The sequence below is a fragment of the Aethalodelphis obliquidens genome, unplaced genomic scaffold (genome assembly GCF_003676395.1).
Source record: "Aethalodelphis obliquidens isolate GAN/ISIS:26980383/991018 unplaced genomic scaffold, ASM367639v1 scaffold60, whole genome shotgun sequence".
NCBI lineage: Eukaryota > Metazoa > Chordata > Mammalia > Artiodactyla > Delphinidae > Aethalodelphis > Aethalodelphis obliquidens.
In genome coordinates this window covers 5,558,605-5,582,011 of record NW_020838004.1, presented here as the reverse complement: position 1 = coordinate 5,582,011, position 23,407 = coordinate 5,558,605, and the positions used below count along the sequence as shown (strand labels likewise).

General features: G+C 43.0%; 1 protein-coding gene across 1 annotated transcript in view; it reads left to right on the top strand.

Moving 5' to 3' along the window:
• MAML2 (mastermind like transcriptional coactivator 2) overlaps positions 1–23,407 on the top strand; it is a 361,367-nt gene that overhangs the window by 218,347 nt on the left and 119,613 nt on the right. Inside the window, exon 2 of the mRNA XM_027087789.1 lies at positions 21,663–23,180. Coding sequence (XP_026943590.1) covers positions 21,663–23,180 — 1,518 coding nt within the window. The remainder of the gene's footprint in view (positions 1–21,662; positions 23,181–23,407) is intronic.

Sequence of the window (23,407 nt, the reverse complement as noted above, 5' to 3'; positions counted from 1 at the left end):
TGGTGCTACAGGCTGACTCTGTTTGGGTCACACTGCATTCCAGGGGAGGCCAACTGATTCAGAATCCTCAGTGTAACAATATGATCCTTTGCAGTTCAGGTTAGAATATTTGAGCCGTGTCTTTGTCCTCTCTGGCCTGTCACCCCAGAGGGTGAAACATATAGTTCCTCAGGTCTGCTTTATGAACCCATCCAGTGGGAAGGTACATGTACAAATTTAAGTGAGTGGTGAAAGTCTGACTAAGAATGAAAAGCACGTAGAATTTCAAGCAGAAGTGCATTCTTCACTCTTACAGTGGTGTAAAGGGAGACCAGAAAGCACTGCCTTGCCTCCAACTGAGAAAGCATATGTTATTTACAGGAGCTTGGTGCCTCTTTGCTGCCTGCGTTGCTATATCAGAATCCCAGGGGGTACTTGGCTTCCTGGCCTCAGATTTGTCAGGGTAGCAGAGAAAGTTTACCAGCCTTCAGGTTACCTCTGAGCCCCAGAGTCTGACTCACATGGCTGTGGTGAAGTGGCTCTGTGGGTTTCCCAGGGCCCTATGGAAATGGTGCTTCAATAGACACTTAGACTCAGGATCTGAACCCCTGGTCCCTCCCTCCTCTAGATGGCCCAACTTGAGACCCTGGAACTTAGAGTGGCTGGAGATGCCCTCCTCTCATTGGGGCGGCCCCTCCCATCACAGGACCTCAGAGCAATCTTTCCTGACCATCCTGCTTAACATAGTACACTCTCTTCTCTTACTGTGCTTCCTATTTCTTCAGAGCGCGAGTATTTTGTTGAGGACTTTTGCATCTATGTTCCTCAGTGATATTGGCCCGTAGTTTTCTTTTTTAAGGTATCTTTGTCTGGTTTTGGCATCAGCGTGATGGTGGCCTTATACAATGAGTTTGGGAGTGTTCCTTCCTATGCAGTTTTTTGGAATAGTTTCAGAAGGTAAGGTGTCAACTCTTCTCTAAATGTTTGGTAGCATTCGTCTGTGAAGCCATCTGGTCTTGGACTTTGGGAGTTTGTTGGGAGTTTTTTAATCACAGATTCAATTTCAGTACTTGTAACTGGTCTGTTCATATTTTCTATTTCTACCTGGTTCAGTCTTGGGAGATTGTACCTTTCTAAGAATTTGACCATTTCTTCTAGGTTGTCCATTTTATTGGCATATAGTTGCTTGTAGTAGTCTCTTATGAGCCTTTGTATTTCTGTGGTGTCTGTTGTAACTTTTCCTTTTTCATTTCTAATTTTACTGATTTGGGCCCTCTCCCTTTTTTTTCTTGATGAGTCTGGCTAAAGGTTTGTCAATTTTGTTTATGTTTTCAAAGAACAGGCTTTTAGTTTCATTGATCTTTTCTATTGTTTTCTTAGTCTCTATTTCATTTATTTCTGCTCTGATCTTTATGATTTCTTTCCTTCTACTAACTCTGGGTTTTGTTTCCTGACCTTTTATATTTACTCAGCCATTGTCAGTCTCTCCCACTAGACCCCAGTGAGTCCTCGAAGTCTTTGAAGACTATGGTCTGCTTGTTCATTAGATCTCACTCATGTGGGACAGAGGTCCTCAGTGTTGGTAGAATGATTATCCTGACCAGAGCCTGTAGGAGGTAACAGGTGAGGCATATATTGGCCAATTTAATTAACTTAATTTAATTTCTGAGCCAAGGTTACTTGGAGGATGAGTGAAGTAAAAACAAGTTCACCTCCCACCACCAGATATTTACTATGCCCTCTCTGCTTCATCCCCACTTCTTTCTGTGTGAAACTCCCAGTGTGGCCTCAGCCAGCATGAGCCAACATGGGAACCCGCAGGTCCTCTCGTGGCTCTGGTTTTCCTGGTTCAGAACCACAGCAGAAGCATAACTCTGACAACCTGTGTTTCTAATGATGCTTCCCATTCACTGTCTCTGCTTTGCTGGAGACCCTGGTCGTGGTGTTTTTAATCCCAACCAGCTCACCTTTTCCTGCCTCTGCCCTCCCCACTAGTGTTGACTTCTTTGCCTGTTGGGATTGGAGTTATTGGCTCCATTTCACATTCCAGCTATACCTAATCCTAGCCATGGGAGCCCAACCCAGATGGGGCCTGAGGCCCTTCTGCCGACAAGGACACCTAAGAAGGTGTCCTTCAAATCTGCCATTGAACCAGCTCTCAGGGGAGTCCAAGAAGGAGAGAGACTTCTCAGTATTCATAATTTCCTTTTATGGTGGGGGCCTCTCTGTTGGGTGAAACTTTAGATGCTACTTCTTTATTTCTGAAAATATTTCAGGCTTTCCCATCCACAGAGCCAGCAATCGAAATCAGTAGATGTGTAGGGAGGGTGTGAGTATATGAGATCACAGATGCAGAAGCCAGAACACTGAGAGTGGGACTTGCAAAACCAGGGCTACTTGGGGTTGATTTGCATTAGTTCATTTAAAACTGAGGTTCTGAGTGAGGAGGGAGGAGGGAGTAAGAAGGAACAGGAGTTGAGCAGATTAGGATAAAACGATGACTCTGAGAGACAGAAGGTAAAATTGGGTCCTTCTACGCGGATTCCTCACCAGGAATCATCATCGTAGTACATATCTCAGCCTAGACTATCTTTTGCCCCAGGGGCAAAGTCTGGGCAATCAAAGAATGGTCTGGATTTCCCTCAGAAGGTATGATTCCTTTATTATTTTTTCAAAACCCTGCAACTCTGGTGATGGCATGCCAATTTCCTGGAGCAGGACTTCACCTAATGTTTCATTTTTATTTTTGATTTTTCCAGGAGGGGTCTCTAACCACACCCTCTGTGAGTGACTCCGAATACTTTCTCCCCATGAATAAATGAAGCATTATGTACTCAACTATACCAGTGCCTTCATATGCTTCCAGTGTTTTTCTAGGTTTCAGCAGAGCTTAAAAATGTATAGCCCTCAATCCCCCTTTTGGGAGCCATAGAGACGGAGAGAAGAGAGTCTGTGTTCCCTCGGGGCCAAACACCCTGGATTTAAGCCTCCATTTTTTCTTTTTTCCCTCGTTGGTAACCATTTCAAATGCAAACCCATAGAAGAACACATTCTCTTTATTCAAACAACAGGGATGGGGAAACATTAAGAGCAGAGTAAAAGCTGTTCAGTGCGCCTGGATGACTCAGTCTAAAATAGTATTATAGCTTGGCAGCAAACCCACTTCAGAGAAGCTGGTGGGAGACTAAAATAAAAGTTAAATTGAGGGGGTAAATCATTTTATCAGGCTTAGGATTTCTACTTGATGTAATGAGATTCTCAATATAAAATGAGCTAATATGTCTGCCCAAGGGCATAGATGTTTGAAGAAAGAATTTGAAAATACAGCCTCACAGTAACTAGCTGTCTGAAATAAAACAATGTAGGGCAGTGAAATTCTCCTCATATAAATTTTGCCCCAGTACATTTCCTTTTGAATGGCATGATTCAACATGAATATCCCTTGCTTCTCATTAAGAAGGGGGACAAAAAAGCCTACAAAGTGTTTTCTTTTCCTGTCAAAGACTTTTCTATGACATTCTATTTTCCTTCTCTTCTGCCTCTTTCTCATGTATCTTCTAGAAAACCTAGGCCTGTCTTTTGCACTGCACAATGCAAACTGAATTCTGATTGTTCATAAAAGGTGAGGCTAAACATATTTCTGCATTCTTGCCTGTTGCTCTCTGACTTTGCACGACTCAAACGCAGAGTGGGCCTGGAGGGCAGAGGGCAGAGCCTTTGCTGACAAACCCACAGGGGGAAATTACGGCATTTCTTCTCAGCAGTTGACTCAGTGGCTTTTACACTTTCTCCCTTGGCTTCCCCTTTTCTAGTTCTTTCAGAGGATACTTTCCTTTAGGCCAGGTATGTTCCTTATTCCACAGAACAGGATGAGTAAGTCAAGCCTTGGGAATGTATTGCCAGCTATTCCTTCAAACTAATTCAGTTATGGAAGGAAGGGATGGCTAATGCGTGGGTGTCAAACTCATGATCATGGAGGGTGAAACTGGGGCAAGAATGGAAGGTCAGAGGCCTCCCCTCTTGCCTGGGAAGTAGAGGGGAGAGAAGGGTGGAAGAACGGTCTCCTTTTGGTTCTACAGATGGCTTCCATATCCCATTGGTACTTCATAGACTGTAATGATCTCAGCACAAATATTACTGGTGCCATTTGAGGTAGGTCAAGGAACACACCCAATGGGTCAGTCTTTTTTTAAAATTTATGTATAATTGATTTACAATGTTATGTTAATTTCTGCTGTACCGCAAAGTGATTCAGTTATATGTATATATACGTTCTTCTTTTAAATATTCTTTTCCGTTGTGGTTTATCACAGGATATTGAATATCGTTCCTTGTGCTATACAGTAGGACCTTGTTGTTTACCCATTCTATATATACTAATTTCCATCCGCTAACACCAAACTCTCACTCCATCCCTCCCCCATCCCCCCACCCCTTGGCAACCACAAGTCTGTACTCTATGTCTGAGCCAATGGGTCAGTCTTCTTAGTCCAGCTGCCACCACAAGAGGGGAGGGGATATACACAGGTTCTTGGGCAGAACACTCCTGTCACCCCAGGGCCATAGAGCAGCAGGCCCAAGGCTACTTTCTCAAGATGGACACCACTTCAGGTCATCCTGCACACCACAAGCATGGCTGCTGAGCCCTGAGCAGAAACCAGAGCTCAGGCTCTCTTTGGCAATGGCCTGAGTCCCATTTCCTCTTTATCACCTTGCTCAAGGCCCTTCAAGCCTGGTCACCATGTAAGTGTCGGCTTGGTTTGTTGTTATAGAGAAATTGTCATCATCTGTATGGAGTGCCCCATCCAATCAATGAACGCTTCTGCTTCCATTTCAAAAAATTGTTTATTTTTACCATCGAGTTTATCTTTTCCAACTGATATGCTTATGCTTCTCCCTGGCCTTTCATGTGGCATAGGGATCTGCTTAACAGGCAGCATTTGTAAGTACTCAAGGAAGAACTCTGTGATGGGTGGTTGTTGCTATAGCAGCCTTTTTGAGGGGGAAAAAAAACTGACCTTGAACATGGACACATAAGAAATCATAAGAAATTAAAATTTCTCCCTGAGAAAAGAATGAAGCTAGAATGCCAAAGACTCTCTCAGCCCCATGAAAAGATTTGTATGAACCTTTTCCATCCTTTGGATTGGGCATAGCAAGCTGTGGGCTCTGAATTCCCAGAATTATGTTTCAGTGTGAAAATCAAACAGCTCCATTCTTTTTCAAAGCATTTCTTTAATTATGGAGGAGATGGCCAACATGTGGGGCAGTGTCACTGTCAAGCACCTGGAGGTCATACGTATGCAACATCTTACTTAAAAACCTCCCATTCATATCTTTTAATGGGTCCCACCAATAAAGATGTGCTATTTCCTTTTCAGAGCTGTGGTCTTAGCAACTTGATGTCAGCGTTTTCAGCTTTCACAGCAGGGAAATTCAGGTGAATTCCAAACTGTGATTAGAGAGATCTGAGTGGAGTTAAAAGGAGTCAAACAATAAAAGAGAAGCACACTCCACAGACACATGCACGCAGACCGACTGCGTGCAAAGATAAATTGCATCTGCGTATGACCGTGTTAGCTCTTGCCATAAAGCAATGAATTTGCTAGGAATAGATAAAGGTCAATGGGAGAGAGGGAAAAAAAATCTCTTTCTACTGCCAAAAGTAATAAAGAGAAAGAAAAAGGCACCTGTGACACTAGATATCCTGGAGAAAAAAAGAATGTTACTAAATGATATTGAAAGTTTAAAAATATGATGAGAAGCTAAAGCAAGAAATGAAATGATGTGTGCTGGCTAGGTGAACACAGATGATGGAGAATAGTCTGAATCGATGCATAGATGGATCAAGGGTTGTTGGATTGTTCTCTCTCTCCCCTTCCCCCTATTCTCTGACTGTTTTCTTTGATGGAGAAAATGATAGGCTTGATAATACATGATGATAGGCATCCAAAGATCAAACTTTATTAGATCCTTCTTATTCGGTAGTAGGAAACTATCTGAGCAAAAGCAATTCCCATATGTGACCTTAATTTAACAAGTGATTAGACCCAATCCTGATGCTTTGAACTACCATTGGTTATCAAGATCAAGTAGGATACCATTTTAAATAGGCTTTTAGTATCCTTAGAGTTCCTGCAAATCTATGCTACTGGAATTTTCACTGAAGCCACTCAATGCCCTCCATCCCTTTTTAAGTCTTTCTTTGGGTAGTTTTTGTTGTTGTTGTTCCTCAGACAGGATTTTCCTATATACCCTTATTTATTTGGACACGAAACCCAACGAAAAGAATACCTGGATGCGACACTTCTGCTTTCTCAGTGATACCTATGTTTCTCAGGGCCTGGCTTCCCTCTTATCTTGGCTGACTTCAAATGCATATGGAGCTTCCTATTACATGCAATATGTTTAACTACTCTAGGAAAAACAGGCAAACTCCATGCCTTCTATCTAGTATTTGAACAAGGAAACTCAGCCTCACTACCTCCCTTACTGGTATAGAAAAGAGAAGAAAATATGGAAGAAAACGAATGAGATAAAGTGAAGGAATTAGGCAAGATGACAGAATCATTCATTCAAAAATGTTTAACTGCATACTTACAAATACAAAATATTGTACCAACTGCTGTGAAGGATATAAAAAATGATTAGGCAGGTAACTCCCTCTAGCTGCTATCCTGCCTCTCCTTCTTTCAATCAAGCTTTTAGGAAAAATAATCTACCAATTTGCTTCCTTCTGTGACTTCCCATTCTATCCTTAATGCATTGTGATTTGGCCTCTTCCCCCAATCACCATCAAATGTCAGATGCTGTGGATACAGCTCTGCTTTGGTTCCAGGTGGCCTCTCATTGGTTGAAGTTGCGACCTCCCTCCCTAAAGCTCCCTTCTTCTTTCAACTGTTCATCTCCTCTACCTTATTCCTCTCCCGCTCTCTCCTTAAATTTTAATGTTCTCTAGAGTTCCATTTCCATCCCTCTTCTTTTCTCACTCCAAACTCTCTATTTGGACTCAAAACCATGTTCATTCCTTTGACTAATGCTTAGATGCGTTTCTGTCCAAGCTCTTTAGACAGCTAAAAGCTCTCTCCTGATCTGCAGACCCGAATATCTAGCCAGCAAGGAGACAGCTCCACCCATGTGACCTACAACATCTCCAGCCCAACATGGGCCAACTTGGACCTGTCATTTGCCTCCCCACCTACCTCTTAAAACAGACTTCTCTCCCTACCATTTTTTTCTCAGCAAATGACTCTATCATCTACTTAGTCACTAATCCAGGAATCTGGATTTGGCCCTAATTACTTTCTGTCACTCACATTTCTCACATGTAATTAATCACAAAGTTCATTTGGTTTCTGTTTCCTAAGTTCTCTCCCATCACCTCCGTTTCCACCACCAGCACCTTAGCTCAAGTCCAGTTCTCACCATCCCTTACTGAGTGCTGAGATATTTATTCCTGGTCTTCTGGCTTGAGCTCTCCTATCTCCAGTCCACCCACAAATATTTGGGTGTTAGAGTATTTTTTCTAAAATACGTTACAGATCGTGTCACTCCCCTACCTAGTCCTTTGATGCCTACCCATGAGCTTCATAATTAAGCCCACCTTTCTCTGCATGGTTTCCAAGCCAGGGAGGCCATCTCCTGCATCTCCGTGAGTGCCTCACCTCTTGCCCGGTACCTGTGATGGACAGTTCCCTGAGGACCTAGCTGTCACTCTAGTGTTTCCCTGGAATAATTCCCTAGCATGAAATGGAAGTTTTCTCTGGTGAACGCATTTCATAAACAGTCAGGCAAATTTGATTCACTTATTAGCCAGGCAACCTTGGTCAAGTTGTTTAAATTTTTGTAGCGTCATTTTTCTCACCTATAAAATGAGGTTCCTTATATCTCCTCTCAAGTTTGTTGTAAGGATTTAATAGTAATAATAATAATAGTTTGTATTATTGGCCATTTCTATGTGTCAGGGCTGTTTTAAGCACTCTACATGAATTTATTTAATCTTTGCATCAACTTTATAAGTATCATTATTATATACATTTTACAAGTGAGAAAATCAAGGTACAGAAGTTAGGTGACTTGCCCATGGTCATAGTGATAGTAAGTAGGGAAGTTGGAATTCAGTGAGATATATATGGAAAGTACTTTCTATTGAGTAGACACCCAGTGAACGCTGTTGGTTCTTCCTCTTTTCTGTTGTATGCTGAACACTCATCCAAGTTTTGTTCAGAGACACAGAAGACTAGATGAAAATAATAGCTGATATTTATTAAGCCTTAATTATTTGCCACATTTTGAATACAGACTTCATAGACATTATCTCATTTGAGACTCACTACAACTACTGAGTGGGAACTGTTACATCCATTATAAAGAGAAGGAAATTGAGGCTCAGAGAGGTTAAGTAAACTACCCAAACTATCTCGTAGAGGACAGAGCCAGGACTTAAATCCAGGTCTCTTGTGCCAAAGCTCGGGCTCTTAACCACTACAATGTATTGCCTCAGAAGACATCAGAAGACACAAAACGGTGTTTACGATCTTGTGGGGGGCACTGAAAAAGATATAATAACAGTTATAAGCCAAAAGCCTTAAATACACGAGGAAAGCAAACCATGGGTAGAGTGGCTTACTGGGGCACAAAATAATACAGCGGTGATCACAGTCAGGCTCTGAGAAGGAGTGAGTTTTGAGCTGGAATTTGAGGACAGTGAAAGAAACGCACTGGTTGAAGAGAAAAACCCTCTTTGAGAGTGGAATGACGTATATGGAGACATGACAAATGCAGAAAATGAGTCATGGATAAAGAAGTATTTTATCCTCTAGAAATCTAACTAGTGGATACAAAATATTAATCTCAAGCCAGGTACAGAGAAGAAATGTATGTTTGGGGGTAGGGGCTCAAGTCCCAGAGGCATCAATCCTGCTGACATCCGGATTAAAAACAATTTACAAGGTGGCAGTTGGTGAGCTTTCTCAGTTTAAATCTGTCCTGTGTTGTATCTAAAAGGCAAATGAAATAAACAGTAGCAATATTTTTGAAGATTAGGAGCTTTCTGAGTTAAGACTATGCTTTTAATATTTTAAGCGGACTCAAGCAACACAGTAAATAGTTTTCTTTGCAGAATGGTGCGAAATGAGCTCTTTTATTTGTCTGATTTATCCCATGGCCATTTATAATGGGGTGAACAGTTTTTTGTTTTTTGTTTTTCATCAGGGAACAGTCAGTTAGCAGTTAACCCAAGGCCCAGGTTAGTACATTCTCCTCTCATTTTTTAAAAATGATGAATATTGACTTATCATGATACGAATTGACAGAAAGGAACGGTAACATATTCCTGTTTGAAGATACGTTTTGGGAATTCCCTGGTGGTCCAGTGGTTAGAACTCTGTCCTGACTGCCAAGGGCCCGGGTTCGATCCCTGGTTGGCGAACTAATCCCACAGGCCATGCGGCACGGCCAAAAAACAAGAAAAAATAAATAAAAAGTTTCAAGAAGAACGTAAGCCTATCCTGGGAAACAGAGGTTCTCATCATCTGCAAAGAGGCTTTCTGCTCAGCCTACTGCTTTGACAGAGAGACTTACTGTTGCTTCACAATTTTGACTTGTTTAAAGTTTTATTTTCCAATCTAGGTGGGTTTATTTTCCCTCTTCAAAGAATATGGCCACACATGAAGAATTGGAATCTGTCAGGTGGAGAATTCATCTCAGTCATATAATTACTGGGCTGAGCAGGTTAGATCAAAGTGAGGGCATTGTTTTGCTATAGGACATTGCTTCAAAGAGCAGTTAAACTGCAAACAATATAAAGGCTTTATTGTCCTCCCAGCATTTAATGTCATTTAAATCATCAAGAATCATTTCCCATAAATGTATGGCAAATAGTGGGATTTTAATTCCTGCTTGAAAAAGTCTGCTTTCAGACCTTCCTGGAAAGCAAAGGAAGTTTTCTATCTGCCATTATACATTCACATTTCCGGGCATGAAAGGCTTAAATTGCCCGAAGTGTAGGTTTTGTTTTTGTTTTTTCAATTATAACCAAATATCTCTGTAAACCTCTTCATGTTTCAGAGAGCCAGTTAAGCAATTTCCCCTTAGATGTGTCTTTGATGTGAAAATAAACATAGGCTGGAGTGAAAGCTGAGGTCTCTCTAAAGGAGCATCTCTCTGTATGGTTCATAGTTACTCAGACTAACATCAGACCAGAGAAAACACACATCAACACCCTGTATCGAACCTTGATACAGTTGCTATAAGAAAAATATTTCTTCAAAAGTTTCAAAAGAATGATGACATCAATGCCAAAAACATCAAAGGAGCTGTTTGGTGCTTTCAGGTACTTTGCCAAACTACGTTCTAAATGCTGCTTAACATTCCTTTGTAATGGAGTTAAAGATGAGCCTGAAATTGCAGGGACCTCTTAAAAGGTCTGCTCAACGCTCCCGCCTCTGTCTCCAGGTGATAGCATCCAAACCAGTTAACACGTTGCAGACCTGGGTTGTCTAAACATGATTCAGATGGAAGTTTTATGTTCAGGATATTCTTGTGCATCGAGGGGAGAATTGGTGGAGATATCATCTCTGGACCTCCCCTAGGTATGCCGTGTCGAGCTATGTGAAGACAATGGGAACCCTGTTAGAATCCTGCTGTCATGGAACAGCCGCCCTCATTCTTAATTCATAACGCTCTCCTTTCATAAAGGCTGTGGAAGAGCTGGCTTAATGACCACACGTGGCAAGTTGAAAGAGAAACCAAAATAAATGTGTGCATTTAGCCTCTGCTCAGCTTTTCAATTTTAATCAGTCAAGAAAAATGTGCATTTACCTTATGAAGACTCTAATTGGAACGTAATCATTGGCTTTATTACATCTTTGTTTTAGTTGGGAATCGTTTGTTGTGAGCGACAGAAGCCCCCTTGAAGTATCATGGGAAAAAAAAAGGTGTAGGTGTGTATATTGGGGGGAGATTTATTGGAAGGTTACAGGGCATCTCAATTACAGGAAGTATAATTGACTCTCTCAAAGGGCTGGAACCAGGAATTGGAAAGCTTCAGGAATCTCTCTGCGTCTCTGTCTCTCCCACTCCTTCCTCCCTCCCCCTCTCTTTCAGCGTGGTTTCTCATCCTGGCTTTACTCTGGGAATCAGTTTCATTCTCCCATCTCTGTAGACTTGCTTTCTCTGTCTCTCATTGTACATGACTGAGAATGATTCCAGTACAGGCAGCCCTACATCTCTCTCATTTCACGTGCACAAAGACTGTTGAGAAGGTCTTGTTTCAATTTCTGATTACTAGAAAAGCATTGAAATGGTTCAACTTGAATCAAATGTCCGCCTTGATCCAGTCTGCTTGGGGCTCGGGGAGATGGGATGTCCCGCCGTCAGAAGCAAGCCCCGCTACCGGATTCTCCGAGAAGTGTGGTTACTTAGCATGGGCAGACATACTGAATAACATGTTCGCATCAATCTTAATTATATAGATGATATATGTTCCTATATCGAAAAATTAGAAAACACAGACATATGAGCAAAGTGGGAAAAACAATCATCATCCTGCCACCAGAAAGTACTTCAGAATCTTGAAGTGTTTCCTTCTAGACATTTTATTTTGCTTTAAATAATCTTTTTGACCGCCTATTTGTTTGGGTTATACTAGAGATGAGTTACAGTGGTCACCAAGATGGACACAGCTCAAGCCTCCCTCTCTAAGGCTTATTGGGAGATAGATGGGGCTTGCATGGGAGATAGACTTATCTAGGGCTTTCATGGGAGACAGACTTAAAAATTGGAAGCAAATGAATGCAAATATTAGGAAATTGTAATAAACACTGTAAAGGAAACAATCAGGAGGTTGAGTTGGAAGACAACCATGAGAGCATATTTTAGGTAGGTGGTCATGGAAAACCTCTGCTGGGGTCACACTGAAGAAAAAGAAGGAGCTAGCTATGATAAGAGTGAGAAGAGGTAGAGGAGGTGGAGAGTTACAGAGCAGAAGACCTGAAGCTGAAATCACCTTTTGTGTTTGGGGGAATTAAAAAATAATAATATGGCTGGAGCTTAAGTGTGAGAGGACCATCCCTTTGGCTGCTATGAGGAGAACACACTGGGATGGGCAGGGGCTGTGTGAGGAATAGATTGGGTTGGGAAGAGGCAAAATGTAGGGTCAGATTCTCAGAATGGGGTTGAACAATACTTGGTACCTCACTGTGCATGAAGCAGAGGGGGCGTGAGGAAAAAGGAAGAATGTGGTCAGAGAGAATTAGGCTGGGAAGAATAGGAACCCTTAGTACCCATTTAAGTCAAATAAGCCCTTTAGGATGAGGGAGAAATGCTGCCACGGAATTAGGAGTGGCTGGGTTTTATACTGGTATTATTTTACAAAAAAGTGGGGACTCTTCAGTACCTGGGTTCAAACCCCAAAATAATGAATTGCAACAATCCTGGGATGGTGTGAGGGCATTCTCTCTGCCACCTGTGTTTTCCTGATATTCACATTGGCCAACGTTTTGGAATAAATCCAATTCCCACAGGCATAAGGAAAGAAGAGCAAGGTCTTAGAACACCGGTGCTTTTCCTATCACTCCAGTATCTCTCAGCTCTGCCCCAGTTCCCAGCAGCTCTGCAGCTGGACAAAGAATTGCTAAGAATCAGCCCTATGGTTTATGAAGCCCTGTGGTATGATTCATGGCCAATGGCAGAGAATCATAGACGTCCCATAAACTGATTCATCTAATGTTCCAAGACCACTGACTGCCCAGTAAGTCAAATCATCTGCCAGTCAGCGAGCTAGTGCTGGACTGAGCTTGTGGGAACACATGAGATGCACAAGTACTCTCTCTTCCACTGACTCCTTGGAATCACACTGAAGTGAAAAACTCACAGACCTGAATCAATTACCAAAGACAATATTAGACAGAAAGTGCTAAAATCATTAAAGCAGGAAGAAAGAACATGAGGGAAAGTAGGAGGGCAAGGCCTCACAGAGGAGATACACTGACCTTGAGCTAGGCCCGTTAGAATGAAAGCTTCCAGACTGGGCCCTCCAGCTAAGGAGGAGAGAGAAGCCACTTGATTAATGGTACTTAATACATTGTACATTCTGCTGAGGAGGACATTTAGAGATTTCCAGAGAATTGCCAACATTTTAGACATAGCATTTTGGGGGGATTTGCTTCGATATATTTTGGGCAAAAAGTGAGTCATGATTAAAGTATTTCATGCACAAAGTGGTTGGGTTTTTCAAGCTTTTGTAGAATATTCTGTTCATTTTCTATTAAACACAGAGGGTCCATCTCCGAAAGGTGGCCCCACCAGCCCCTGCTTTATGATGATTGTAGTAACTAGTCAGGAAGACCAAGGAGATAGTCATCAGGATAATCACACTGGTTACCACTAAGTGGATCTAGAATGACACTGTTTAAGCTAGTAGACAATATGGCAAAGTACTTCTACCTTGAATTTTCTAATTTAATTTCAACATTCCCCTGTTGTTAGACAACAAGTTTTGTTACACTGTCACTAGCAGTGTAGCTGAATATCATAAAAGAATCTTATCATTTGCATATTTGGGGGTGTATTTCCTTGGAAGGGAGAGGGATTCCTTTCCTATCTTTCCAGACAAAGGCCACTCTCCTCCACAGCTAATCCCATACACACCTCGGCATAGCAACCATCACATTGCACTGTTCCTTTTCGTTTTATTTCCAGACAGACTGGTACACTCCTTTTTGTTTGTTTTTATCAATTCTCACATTTATTGAGCACTATGTTCTAAGACCAAATTTTGCAGGCTTTTTATGTGCTCTAGCTACTTGGTCCTCACAACAACGCTAAGACATCGACAGCCTCACAGAATATATACTTGGTGCTAAATAAATATCTGTTGAATGAATGAGTAAACAGATGCCATTTTACAGATGAGGAAAGGCTCATTTTGTTGTCTTCAGTTTGCCTTTGTCTAGCACATGCTGGCATGTAACAGTCAGGACAGCAGGAAGCCTCACACAGGCTCAGACTCAAGTTCTGCCTCTTCTACTGAAAAAGAGCCACCAGTGATGGAGCGCTGCCCTGAGCTGGGAATGCTGCTGGTGCTTTACTTACATGGTTTCCAACCCCCCTAAAACCCCATCCTACAGGGAGGACAGTGACTGGTTCAAGTTCAGTGAAGAGGAGAGAAGTAGCATTCACATCCCAGGTTTACTAGCAGCTCAATTCCATGTTCCTTTGAGATCCCGCAGCCTCCCGTTCATCTTGATAAAACAGGATGTGTAAAATATATGATAGTACTTATATGTGGAATCTAAAAAAAAGATAAAAAGGAACTTATTTACAAAACAGAAATAGACTCACAGACGTAGAAAACAAACTCATGGTTACCAAAGGGGAAGCGGGGAGGGATAAATTAGGAGTCTGGGATTAACAGATATACACTACTATATGTAAAATACATAAACAACAAGGACCTACTGTATAGCACAGGGAACTATATTCAATACCTTGTAATAACCTGTAATGGAAAAGACTCTGAAAAAGAATCTATATATATGTATGTATAACTACCACTCTGAGACAGTGTTGCATGGGTTCTCATCCCTCTTCCCTCAGTGAATGTTTTGTGAGTTGATGATAAACTTGGAACATTCTCCAACGGGAAGGGCTAGAAGTGTGCAAACTGAGAAAATGCTGTAATGAGACGTCCTCACTCTGCCCTGCAATGAGGAGTGTGTTTCTGAGGCAATTTCCATCTCTTCTGGTTACTCTTCTACAAGCAGCCATGAACAATAAGAAGAGGGCAGAGAGGCACTAAAGAAGTTCTGAATGTGGGACTCTTTGGCATGTAGTGTCTTTAGAAGGACAGTGTGTTGACTTGTTTTCTCTACAAAGATCCTGAATTTGCAGCGCTCTGGATTCTATATAAAACTTTATCTTTGGTTTCATTAGAAACATAGCTATTTTATTGACTTAAGTGGTCACATTTCTCAGAGTCCAGACCTTATGGAACAAAGTTATGGGACAAAGTTTCCAGATAGATCTAACATGCCTTCCCCAACACCTTCCACCAAAAAAATAATAAAATAAAATAAAATTAAAAATCACACTTTATTCTGAAGGAATAAAAATGGAAGTTCCTAAAAATTATACAGGAAGTATCATTTACATGGGACATTGAGTCAAGGTGGGGCTTAGAATTGCACCCCAGGAAGCTCAGCACCACCTGGAATCCATCACAAAGCTTCACACACACCTTCACGTTTGGTTTACATGGATGACAACGTCGTTTCAGTTCTCAGAGCTTCTCATTCCTTGACTTCAGGGTTCAGAAGAAAGTGATCACTCAAGCAAAACTCTAGTGGAACCATTAAACTGCTTGTGAATTGGATATGAAGATATTTACCACAGCCTTCTTCTTACCATTGCTTTACTGCTCGGTTGTTAGAAGGATCCAGCTTCTCAAGTACTGAGATCATCCAACAAGCTACTATTTGAACACCTGTAATGTACCCAGCATTGCGGTTAGTACTAAAAGGAGCCCGTCAAGTATAAGACACAGTGCCCAAGCTCAAAGACCTTAAAATCTAGCTGGGCAAATCTAATTACTATATGGACATAAAACAATACCTCACAATACAGGGAAGCACTACGGAGAAGCTCTGAACTCTACAAGGGCTAAATAAGAAGTAGGAGCTTTTTGATGTCTTCAGCAAAAGCCTTATAACTCCATCTAGTTTGTTTGGGGGCAGGAGAGCCAGGGAAGAATCACTCTTACTTTCAAGTACTGTGATGAGCTGGAATTTGCTGTTTCAGGATCCCAAACATTTTTACTTCAAGAATCAAATCGAGTCATAAATTATTGGGGGAGTTGATCTCTTTCTCATATTACCTATTCTGAACCCTATCTCTAATCAGGCATGAGTAAAATGGCCTGAGGAAAGCTTACAGAGGATGGGACCAAGATATTCCCTTAAGTATCTAAGCAGCGGTAAATTTGGTTCTCGTGTTTATTTCTTTTTGAGAAAGACAGAAATCTTCTTGGGGAAAAAAAATGTGACCTATGGACTGAATTGTTACCTTTGTGTGGCATATTCCCTGTTTCTAGGGCAGCACAGGAGACAAAGAATGCATTTATTTGTGGAAAGGGATGGGGGCAGGGAAAGAAACAGAAACCAGAGGATTGTGCAATAATGGCGTTCTTAAATCCCTCCAGGAAGTTTGTGTTTCTAGTCCTTTGGAAGAGTAAAGCACAGCTGTTGAAAAAGGAGAGTTTACCAGGGGACTGCAGCCCTGATGCCACTGTGTATTGGATTTTCCTTGTCCATATGCTTCTCGGCACCTCCATTTGCAGCCCTTGGGGCAGGCAGGCCACTGTGTCTGGGCCCTGCCCTGAGCAGGCCTACCCCTTCCCCCAGTAGAGACCGCAGGCCTCAAATAGCACGGAGGTGTTCAAGGAGAAGAGTCAGAACAAGGATGAGAGTAAAAGGAAACAGTCTGCTGGGTCTCAGCAAAGGGAAATACACTGATTCCTGTGTCATATGCAAGCCAGACGAGACTTGCTGTGTTGAAATCCTTCCCAAAAGAAGCCCTTTTCTTGGATGGCTAGTGAAAGGGTGATATTGTATGCATAATCTCACAAATTAAACATAATAATTTTGGGGAGCAGGTTTATTGTACAAAATGAAATGTGCCTCTCAGTCCATCTAGAAAAAGTATAAATATTGAAACGTAGCACTCATTTGAAGCCTTTACATGCTGCCATGAGCTTAGTCATCTGCATTTCTCTCATGCCAGGGATCATTGCACAGAACCCTCTCTGGATGCTCAATAAATCTTTTTGAATGGCCAAGTGACCCTTTGTCTCTTCCCTTTCTTCTGTTGGAGCCTCGAGAGTGATGTCCTGAGCTTTCACCATCAACCTGCAACCAATGATGTCACCATCCTCTCCTGCCATCCATCTCTATGAGTCCTGAATGCCCTTACCCTTGCCCTGTGCATGCCATACATCTTCATTCTGTTATTCTTCTACCTTGGCTCTCTGTGTCCACTGTGTTGAGAACAGTGTTGGCACGTGGCAAATTGAAGGCCAAAGGAAAGCCAGCAGTGTAGTAAGTGATTCAGAAGGAGGCCTTTGGAACCAGACTCGGGTTGCCAGCCTGCTTCCATATCATGCACTATGCAATCTTAAAGTCAGAAGCTGCAATTTCTTCACGTGAAAATGAAGATCAGGATACATGTTCAGAGAGCTGTGAGAAGATTAAATGGGACTCTACACAACTCTTCCTTTAAGAGCACCTGTCTTAAATTAAGTATTCAATACATAGTAGTTCTGAAGTGAGAGCCTTTGGGGGACCTCTTGCTTTTGAGGGCCCCTTCTTCCTTATAAAAACTTTTAAAATTGTATTTTATGACTGTGTTGACATCAAGATAAATATATTACTATATATATTAAAACATTTCCTCAACCTAAAAGTTCAATTTTTCTTCCATACTAAATTAAATTATATTTTCATGGGCCCCTAAGACTACTGTAGGCCCTGGGCACTGTGCCTACCCAGCCTAATGGGTAAGTCAGCCCTGGTGAGAGATTTGTTCTGGAGATTCTTTCCTCTACCCTTTCAGTGTTATTAACTGCTTTCTGGAAACTATTTGTCCCCTCTGGCTTTCAGGGTATACCCTGCCCTTATACTTCTACCTGCCCCCATCCCGTCTTCCCCAGCCACCTGGAAGGTCTACACTGTGGAGCTCCCAACTTCCCTAAACCAGCTGCCATCTTTCTTGATGTAAACCCATGTCTTCATTCCTCTGACTGAGTCTCATTCCCTTAGGACGATTCCTGGCCTGATAAGGTGGCATTGAATTTTCTGATAAACTATTTCTCACTGAGGTATTCATGATATGACTCTCTGTGTTCTCTCTCTCCTTCTAGAATACAGTATTTCCATTTTGTCAGAGAAATTTTTGAGACTCTATACCACAATTGAAAGCCATATATCCGATGGAGACATTTTAGTCCAGCAAAGAAAATACTTCAGAGCAAAGATTGAACTTTGAGAATCACTGAGATTGTATTGTGCCTCTACTTTTGTGCATTCATTGGGCCTTGGTGACATAACTTTGATTAGAAGCTTCTACAAGGCAGGACATAGACTATCCCCAAAATTCTCTTGGTAAATATCATGCCTGATGAAGTCCTAACCATGGCGATGTCTTCCATGTGTCACTGAGAAGGACTTCTGTTTCCCACCTTAAGTCATCCATCCAGCTATGCTTGGTGGTGACTTTACACCATGATACATATGCCTATAAAACACTTCTCACTCCCTCATTGTCTATTATTTTCTGGGTTCAGGCAGGAAAGTGTTCTCAGAGATAATCCTATTTATAAAGGAGGGAACTGTGGTCCACAGAAGAGAAATAACTTCCTGAAATAGCAAAGCAAGTAATGCCAGAATCAGGACTAGATCCTGGGCCAGCTTCCTCAATACCTGCGTGTGGGCACCAGTTACTTATCTCTGTCAGGGCCTGGGGTACCATTTACTCCCCAGCACAGGCTCAACAGTGGGAATCCTTGGTTTGGTAAATAAAGCCGGGCTTTATTGCTTAGTGTTTGTGTGACCTTGAAGAGTTCCTCAGTCTCCCAACCTCAATTTTCTCATCGCTAAAAGGGAGGGGAGAGGGTAGAAATAGTATCAACCTTATAGAGTTGTTGTTGCGAGGATTCTTAGAGTTGTTCTGTGAGAATTAGATGCGACTATCCATACAAAAAGCTTAGCTCAATGGCTAGCACCCAAGCCCTCAATAAATGACTTTGTTGTCGTTGTTACTACTATTATTATTACTACTACTACTACTACTGCTACCACCACCGCTAATTCTATTACTCCATCTCCAACCCTGGTGGCTTAGAGAAAGTCCTGGAGCTGCTTCCCAGAGTATGTACTGAACTGCCCAGGGAGTGGCCTGAGCAGTAGAGAATCTGGCAGAACAGGTTTTTTCAAAGCAGTGGAAAATAAATCAAAGGCAATAACCCAAACCTGGAAAAAGAATGTTTTCCTTTGTTTTTTCTTTACCAGTTGTGGAAAAAACCTTCAAAATGTAACATGCTGAAATAAATCAGCGTGGCCTCTCTTAAGGTAACACGGCTGACCCTCTTTGGTCTGTGCTCTTCCTGACCGCCTGTGGACAGACGGTAACCACTTTCAGTTTGTGCCAAATGCAGTGATGGCTGACAGTGTTCTGTGATGATGTTGGCCTATATCAGTGAATAGACAAGATTAGGAGTCAGGGAAACATGGAGAGACAGCAAAGATGAGGGAACAAAAGCTTCACAGCCAGGTACAAAGGGTACCCTATTCCTTGCTGCAAACTGCTCATCACCAAATGTTAAATCTCATGGGATTTAGTTAGGGCTCTTGGTTGAAAGTAACAGAAGCTCAACTCACATTAGCTTAAGCAACAAGGAGACTTTATTGTAAAGATTCCATAGTGTATCAAGGAAAACAAAGAGAGAGGCAGAGCTGGCCTAAGATTGAAATCAGGCCCTCAAATGCTATCAAAATTTGTGTCCTTCCTCTCTGCATCATTCCCTCTTTTTCCACAGACTTACTTCCTCTATGGCTGTGGTTGGCTTAGTGGAACAACACTTCACAAGTTTTATAAATGACTGTGCAGCTACCCAAAGAGAGCCTGGTCTCACTTTCTCCGGTTTCACAATTCTCATGGAAGGAATGATTGGCCCAGCTTGGGTCAGGTTCCTTTTTCTGATTGCCCATTAGCAATGGTAAAAGGTAAACATTGGTTACACCAGCATGGTACATCGACCATAACTATACACACTTGTGAGGGGGCAAACCCACAGGTAATGGATTACTGAGACAGGTATCGAGGAACTACATGACAAGAAACATACTGTTCACATTCAGCCCTAGATTGCATCCCCGCCATTCCCTGATTCCTCATCATGTGATGAGAGATCCAGGATATCTCTGTGCTCACTACCCCCTCCCTCTTCGTGCAAGGCAGACCCTAGCCCTGAACAAGGTGACTCCAGCATCATATAGTGGAAGTGACACAGGCTTTAGAACTATGCAGAACTTGAGTTAAAGCCCAGGTCTACCACTTATACTGGGCAAGTTATTTAGCCTCCCTGAGCCTTGGTTTCCTTATCTATAAAATAACGCATATCTAATGGATATTGTAAAGACTTTGTCTTTGTTGTAAAGTCTTTGTTGTAAAGACTAAGGAAAATAAAATAACCATATTTAAAGTACTTGGCATATAATAGGTGCTCAGTTACGTTAATTTCATTTTCTAATTAGGTTACCTAGAAATCTTCAGGAGGGTAGGGGAGTGATGGTAAGAGAAAAGGGAGGACAGGAGAAGTGATAGAATTTTATATCTGGGAAGTGTCCTTCTGCCTCAGTAATTTGCAATTATCTTGAGCGAACATTAAATAATTGAAGTGGGTCAGCTGCACTGGGAAAGCCACCCTTTGCTAGATATAGTCTCTCACTTTAGAGGCAAAGCAACAAGGATCTCAAGATCAATGGTGCATGTTTTATGTTTCTTATTAATTTACTGGTGTGACTGTATGGTCCTTAAATCTCTATATATAATGTCTGAAGTTAATAGAATACAGTCTTATCACTGAGTGAGCGATTGAAGTACTTTAATATTTTGTTGTTACTGTTGCTGTTTAGAGAGATGCTCCTCTTTGAGAAGGTAGTAAGCCATATTTTTTTATAAACTAAACTTCATTGAGTTCTTACTTCAGTAAGCCCTGTGCTAAACGTTTACATGTCTCATGTCTTCCTGTGAGTTAAGTGCTGTCGTCCCCATTTTCCAGGTAAGGAAATTGAGGCTCAGATAAGTCCAGAGCCAGGATCACTTAGCACTCAGTGACAGATTGGAATTTGAGCGCCGCTTAGCCAGTTCCAGAGCCTGCGTTCTTAACCACTATGCGGTACTCCCTCTCTACACCTTGGTTTTGGCTAAGAGATTTCGAGACGGGCCAGATAAAAAATGAATCCCCCGGAAAATCTGTGCTTAGAGTGGCTCATTTGATAAATGATGACCTCATAACTTCTGCGCAGCCACCCAGTATTGCTACAGGGGCTCAAATGCAAGCTGCAGAATCATAGGAAGAAAAATAGTTAAACAACAGAGAGACTACCTCCTTCGACACGACAACTATTCTGATTACTTACTTAGAGGATAAGAGTGATGATGGGTTGAATCTGTGAAAAAGAAACTGGAAATTGGCTCTCAGCTTTAGACTCTACAGTGTTTCCCATCTTGGTCAAAATTGTATTCAGTCCAGTGGCCTGTGGCCGTGTGGGTTATGTGTGCGTGCATGTGGAATAGTTTGGCCTGTTCCAGAAAACAACACCACTTTGCTGATTAATCATAAGCATTATCAATAACTCCCCATGACACGTGAAGGATTCTTCATCCATCGGCCAACGTACCAATCATGGGAACCTCTATGACCTGTCACCCCTCACTGACCTGCTCCTCCAGAAACATTTTGCTCTGTTTGTGCTACTGTAAGTTTCATTATATTCCAAACTGGGCTTTATTTGTGCCTCCTCCTATGTGTAAATGGAAAAAACATTCAAATATTCTGTCTCTTTTGACTAAACGCATCTTGAAAAATATCTCATGTTTTGTTTTCTTATTCCCCCTCTGTCTTTCAGCTCCAGGGTTCCTTGAAAAGAAAACAGATAGTTAACCTGTCCCCTGCCAACAGCAAGAGGCCTAATGGCTTTGTCGACAACTCATTCCTTGATATCAAAAGAATCCGTGTTGGGGAAAACCTCACTGCAGGACAAGGGGGCCTCCAAGTAAATAATGGACAAAGTCATATGATGTCAGGGACCTTGCCCATGAGCCAAGCACCCCTGAGAAAGACTGCCACGCTGCCAGCCCACACACATTCTCCTGGAAATGGTATGTTCAACATGGGCTTAAAGGAGGTGAAGAAGGAACCGGGAGAGACTCTCTCTTGCAGCAAGCACGTGGACGGTCAAGTGACCCAGGAGAATATTTTTTCTAACAGGTACGGAGATGACCCCGGAGAGCAGCTGATGGATCCCGAGCTGCAGGAACTGTTCAATGAACTGACCAATATATCTGTGCCTCCCATGAGTGACCTTGAGCTTGAGAACATGATCAACGCCACCATAAAGCAGGACGACCCGTTTAACATCGACTTGGGTCAGCAAAACCAGAGGAGCACTCCCCGGCCGTCCTTGCCCATGGAGAAGACGGTGATCAAAAGTGAATACTCACCCGGCCTGACCCAGGGCCCCTCGGGCTCTCCTCAGCTGAGGCCCTCATCCGCCGGCCCTGCGTTCTCCATGGCCACCTCGGGCCTCTCCGCTTCCTCCCCGATCCCTTCGGTCCCTCAGAGCCAGGCTCAGCCCCAGACGGCCTCAGGAGCAAGCCGGGCCCTGCCGAGCTGGCAGGAAGTATCCCACGCCCAGCAGCTCAAACAGATCGCCGCTAATCGTCAGCAGCACGTCCGGATGCAGCAGCACCAGCCGACCAGCTGGCCAGGCTTGCCCTCTTCGGCGGGGCCCTCCCCAGGTCCATTTGGGCAGGAGAAAATCCCCAGCCCCTCTTTTGGCCAGCAGCCATTCAGCCCCCAGAGCTCCCCCATGCCGGGGGTCGTGGGCGGTGGCAGCCAGTCGAAGGTCATGGCGAACTACATGTACAAGGCCAGCCCCTCGGCCCAGGGAGGGCCTCTGGACGTGCTCCTGCAGCAGAAGCCTCAGGATCTTAGTCGGAGTTTTATGAACAACCCACACACAGCCATGGAGCCCCGACATGGCAGCACCAAGCCTTTGTTTCATTTTAACTCAGATCAAGCCAACCAGCAGATGCCTTCCGTTTTGCCTCCCCAGAGCAAGCCTCCTCTCCTGCATTATACGCAGCCGCAGCCACAGCCGCAGCAGAGCGCGATTTCAGCTCAGCCGCAGCAGCAGCAGCAGCCACAGCAGCCGCAGCCGCCGCCGCAGCCGCAGCCACAGCCGCAGCCGCAGCCGCAGCAGCAGCAGCCGCAGCAGCAGCCAGCAGCTCAGCCCACCCAACCCCTCTCGAGCCAGCCTTTGCTGAGGTCGCCGTTACCACTTCAGCAAAAGATCTTGCTGCAGAAGATGCAGAGTCAGCCCATCACAGGACTGGGGTACCAAGTCTCCCCACAACACAGACAGGTAAGGGCTGTGCTCCTCCCAATGCAGAGTACCCAGACACCATTCAGCTTGGTCCTGTTGCTTTGGTTACCATTATGTTTGCACTGGGACAGAATCAAGACCACAAAGACAGCCATGGTGCTGACAGATGCCTCTGAAGACCTCATGAAGGTTCACTTGAGGCATCTGGAGGCAAGAGCATCTTCCTTGTAGAGCATCACTGTCATTGGGGTCTGTTGTGTTCAAAG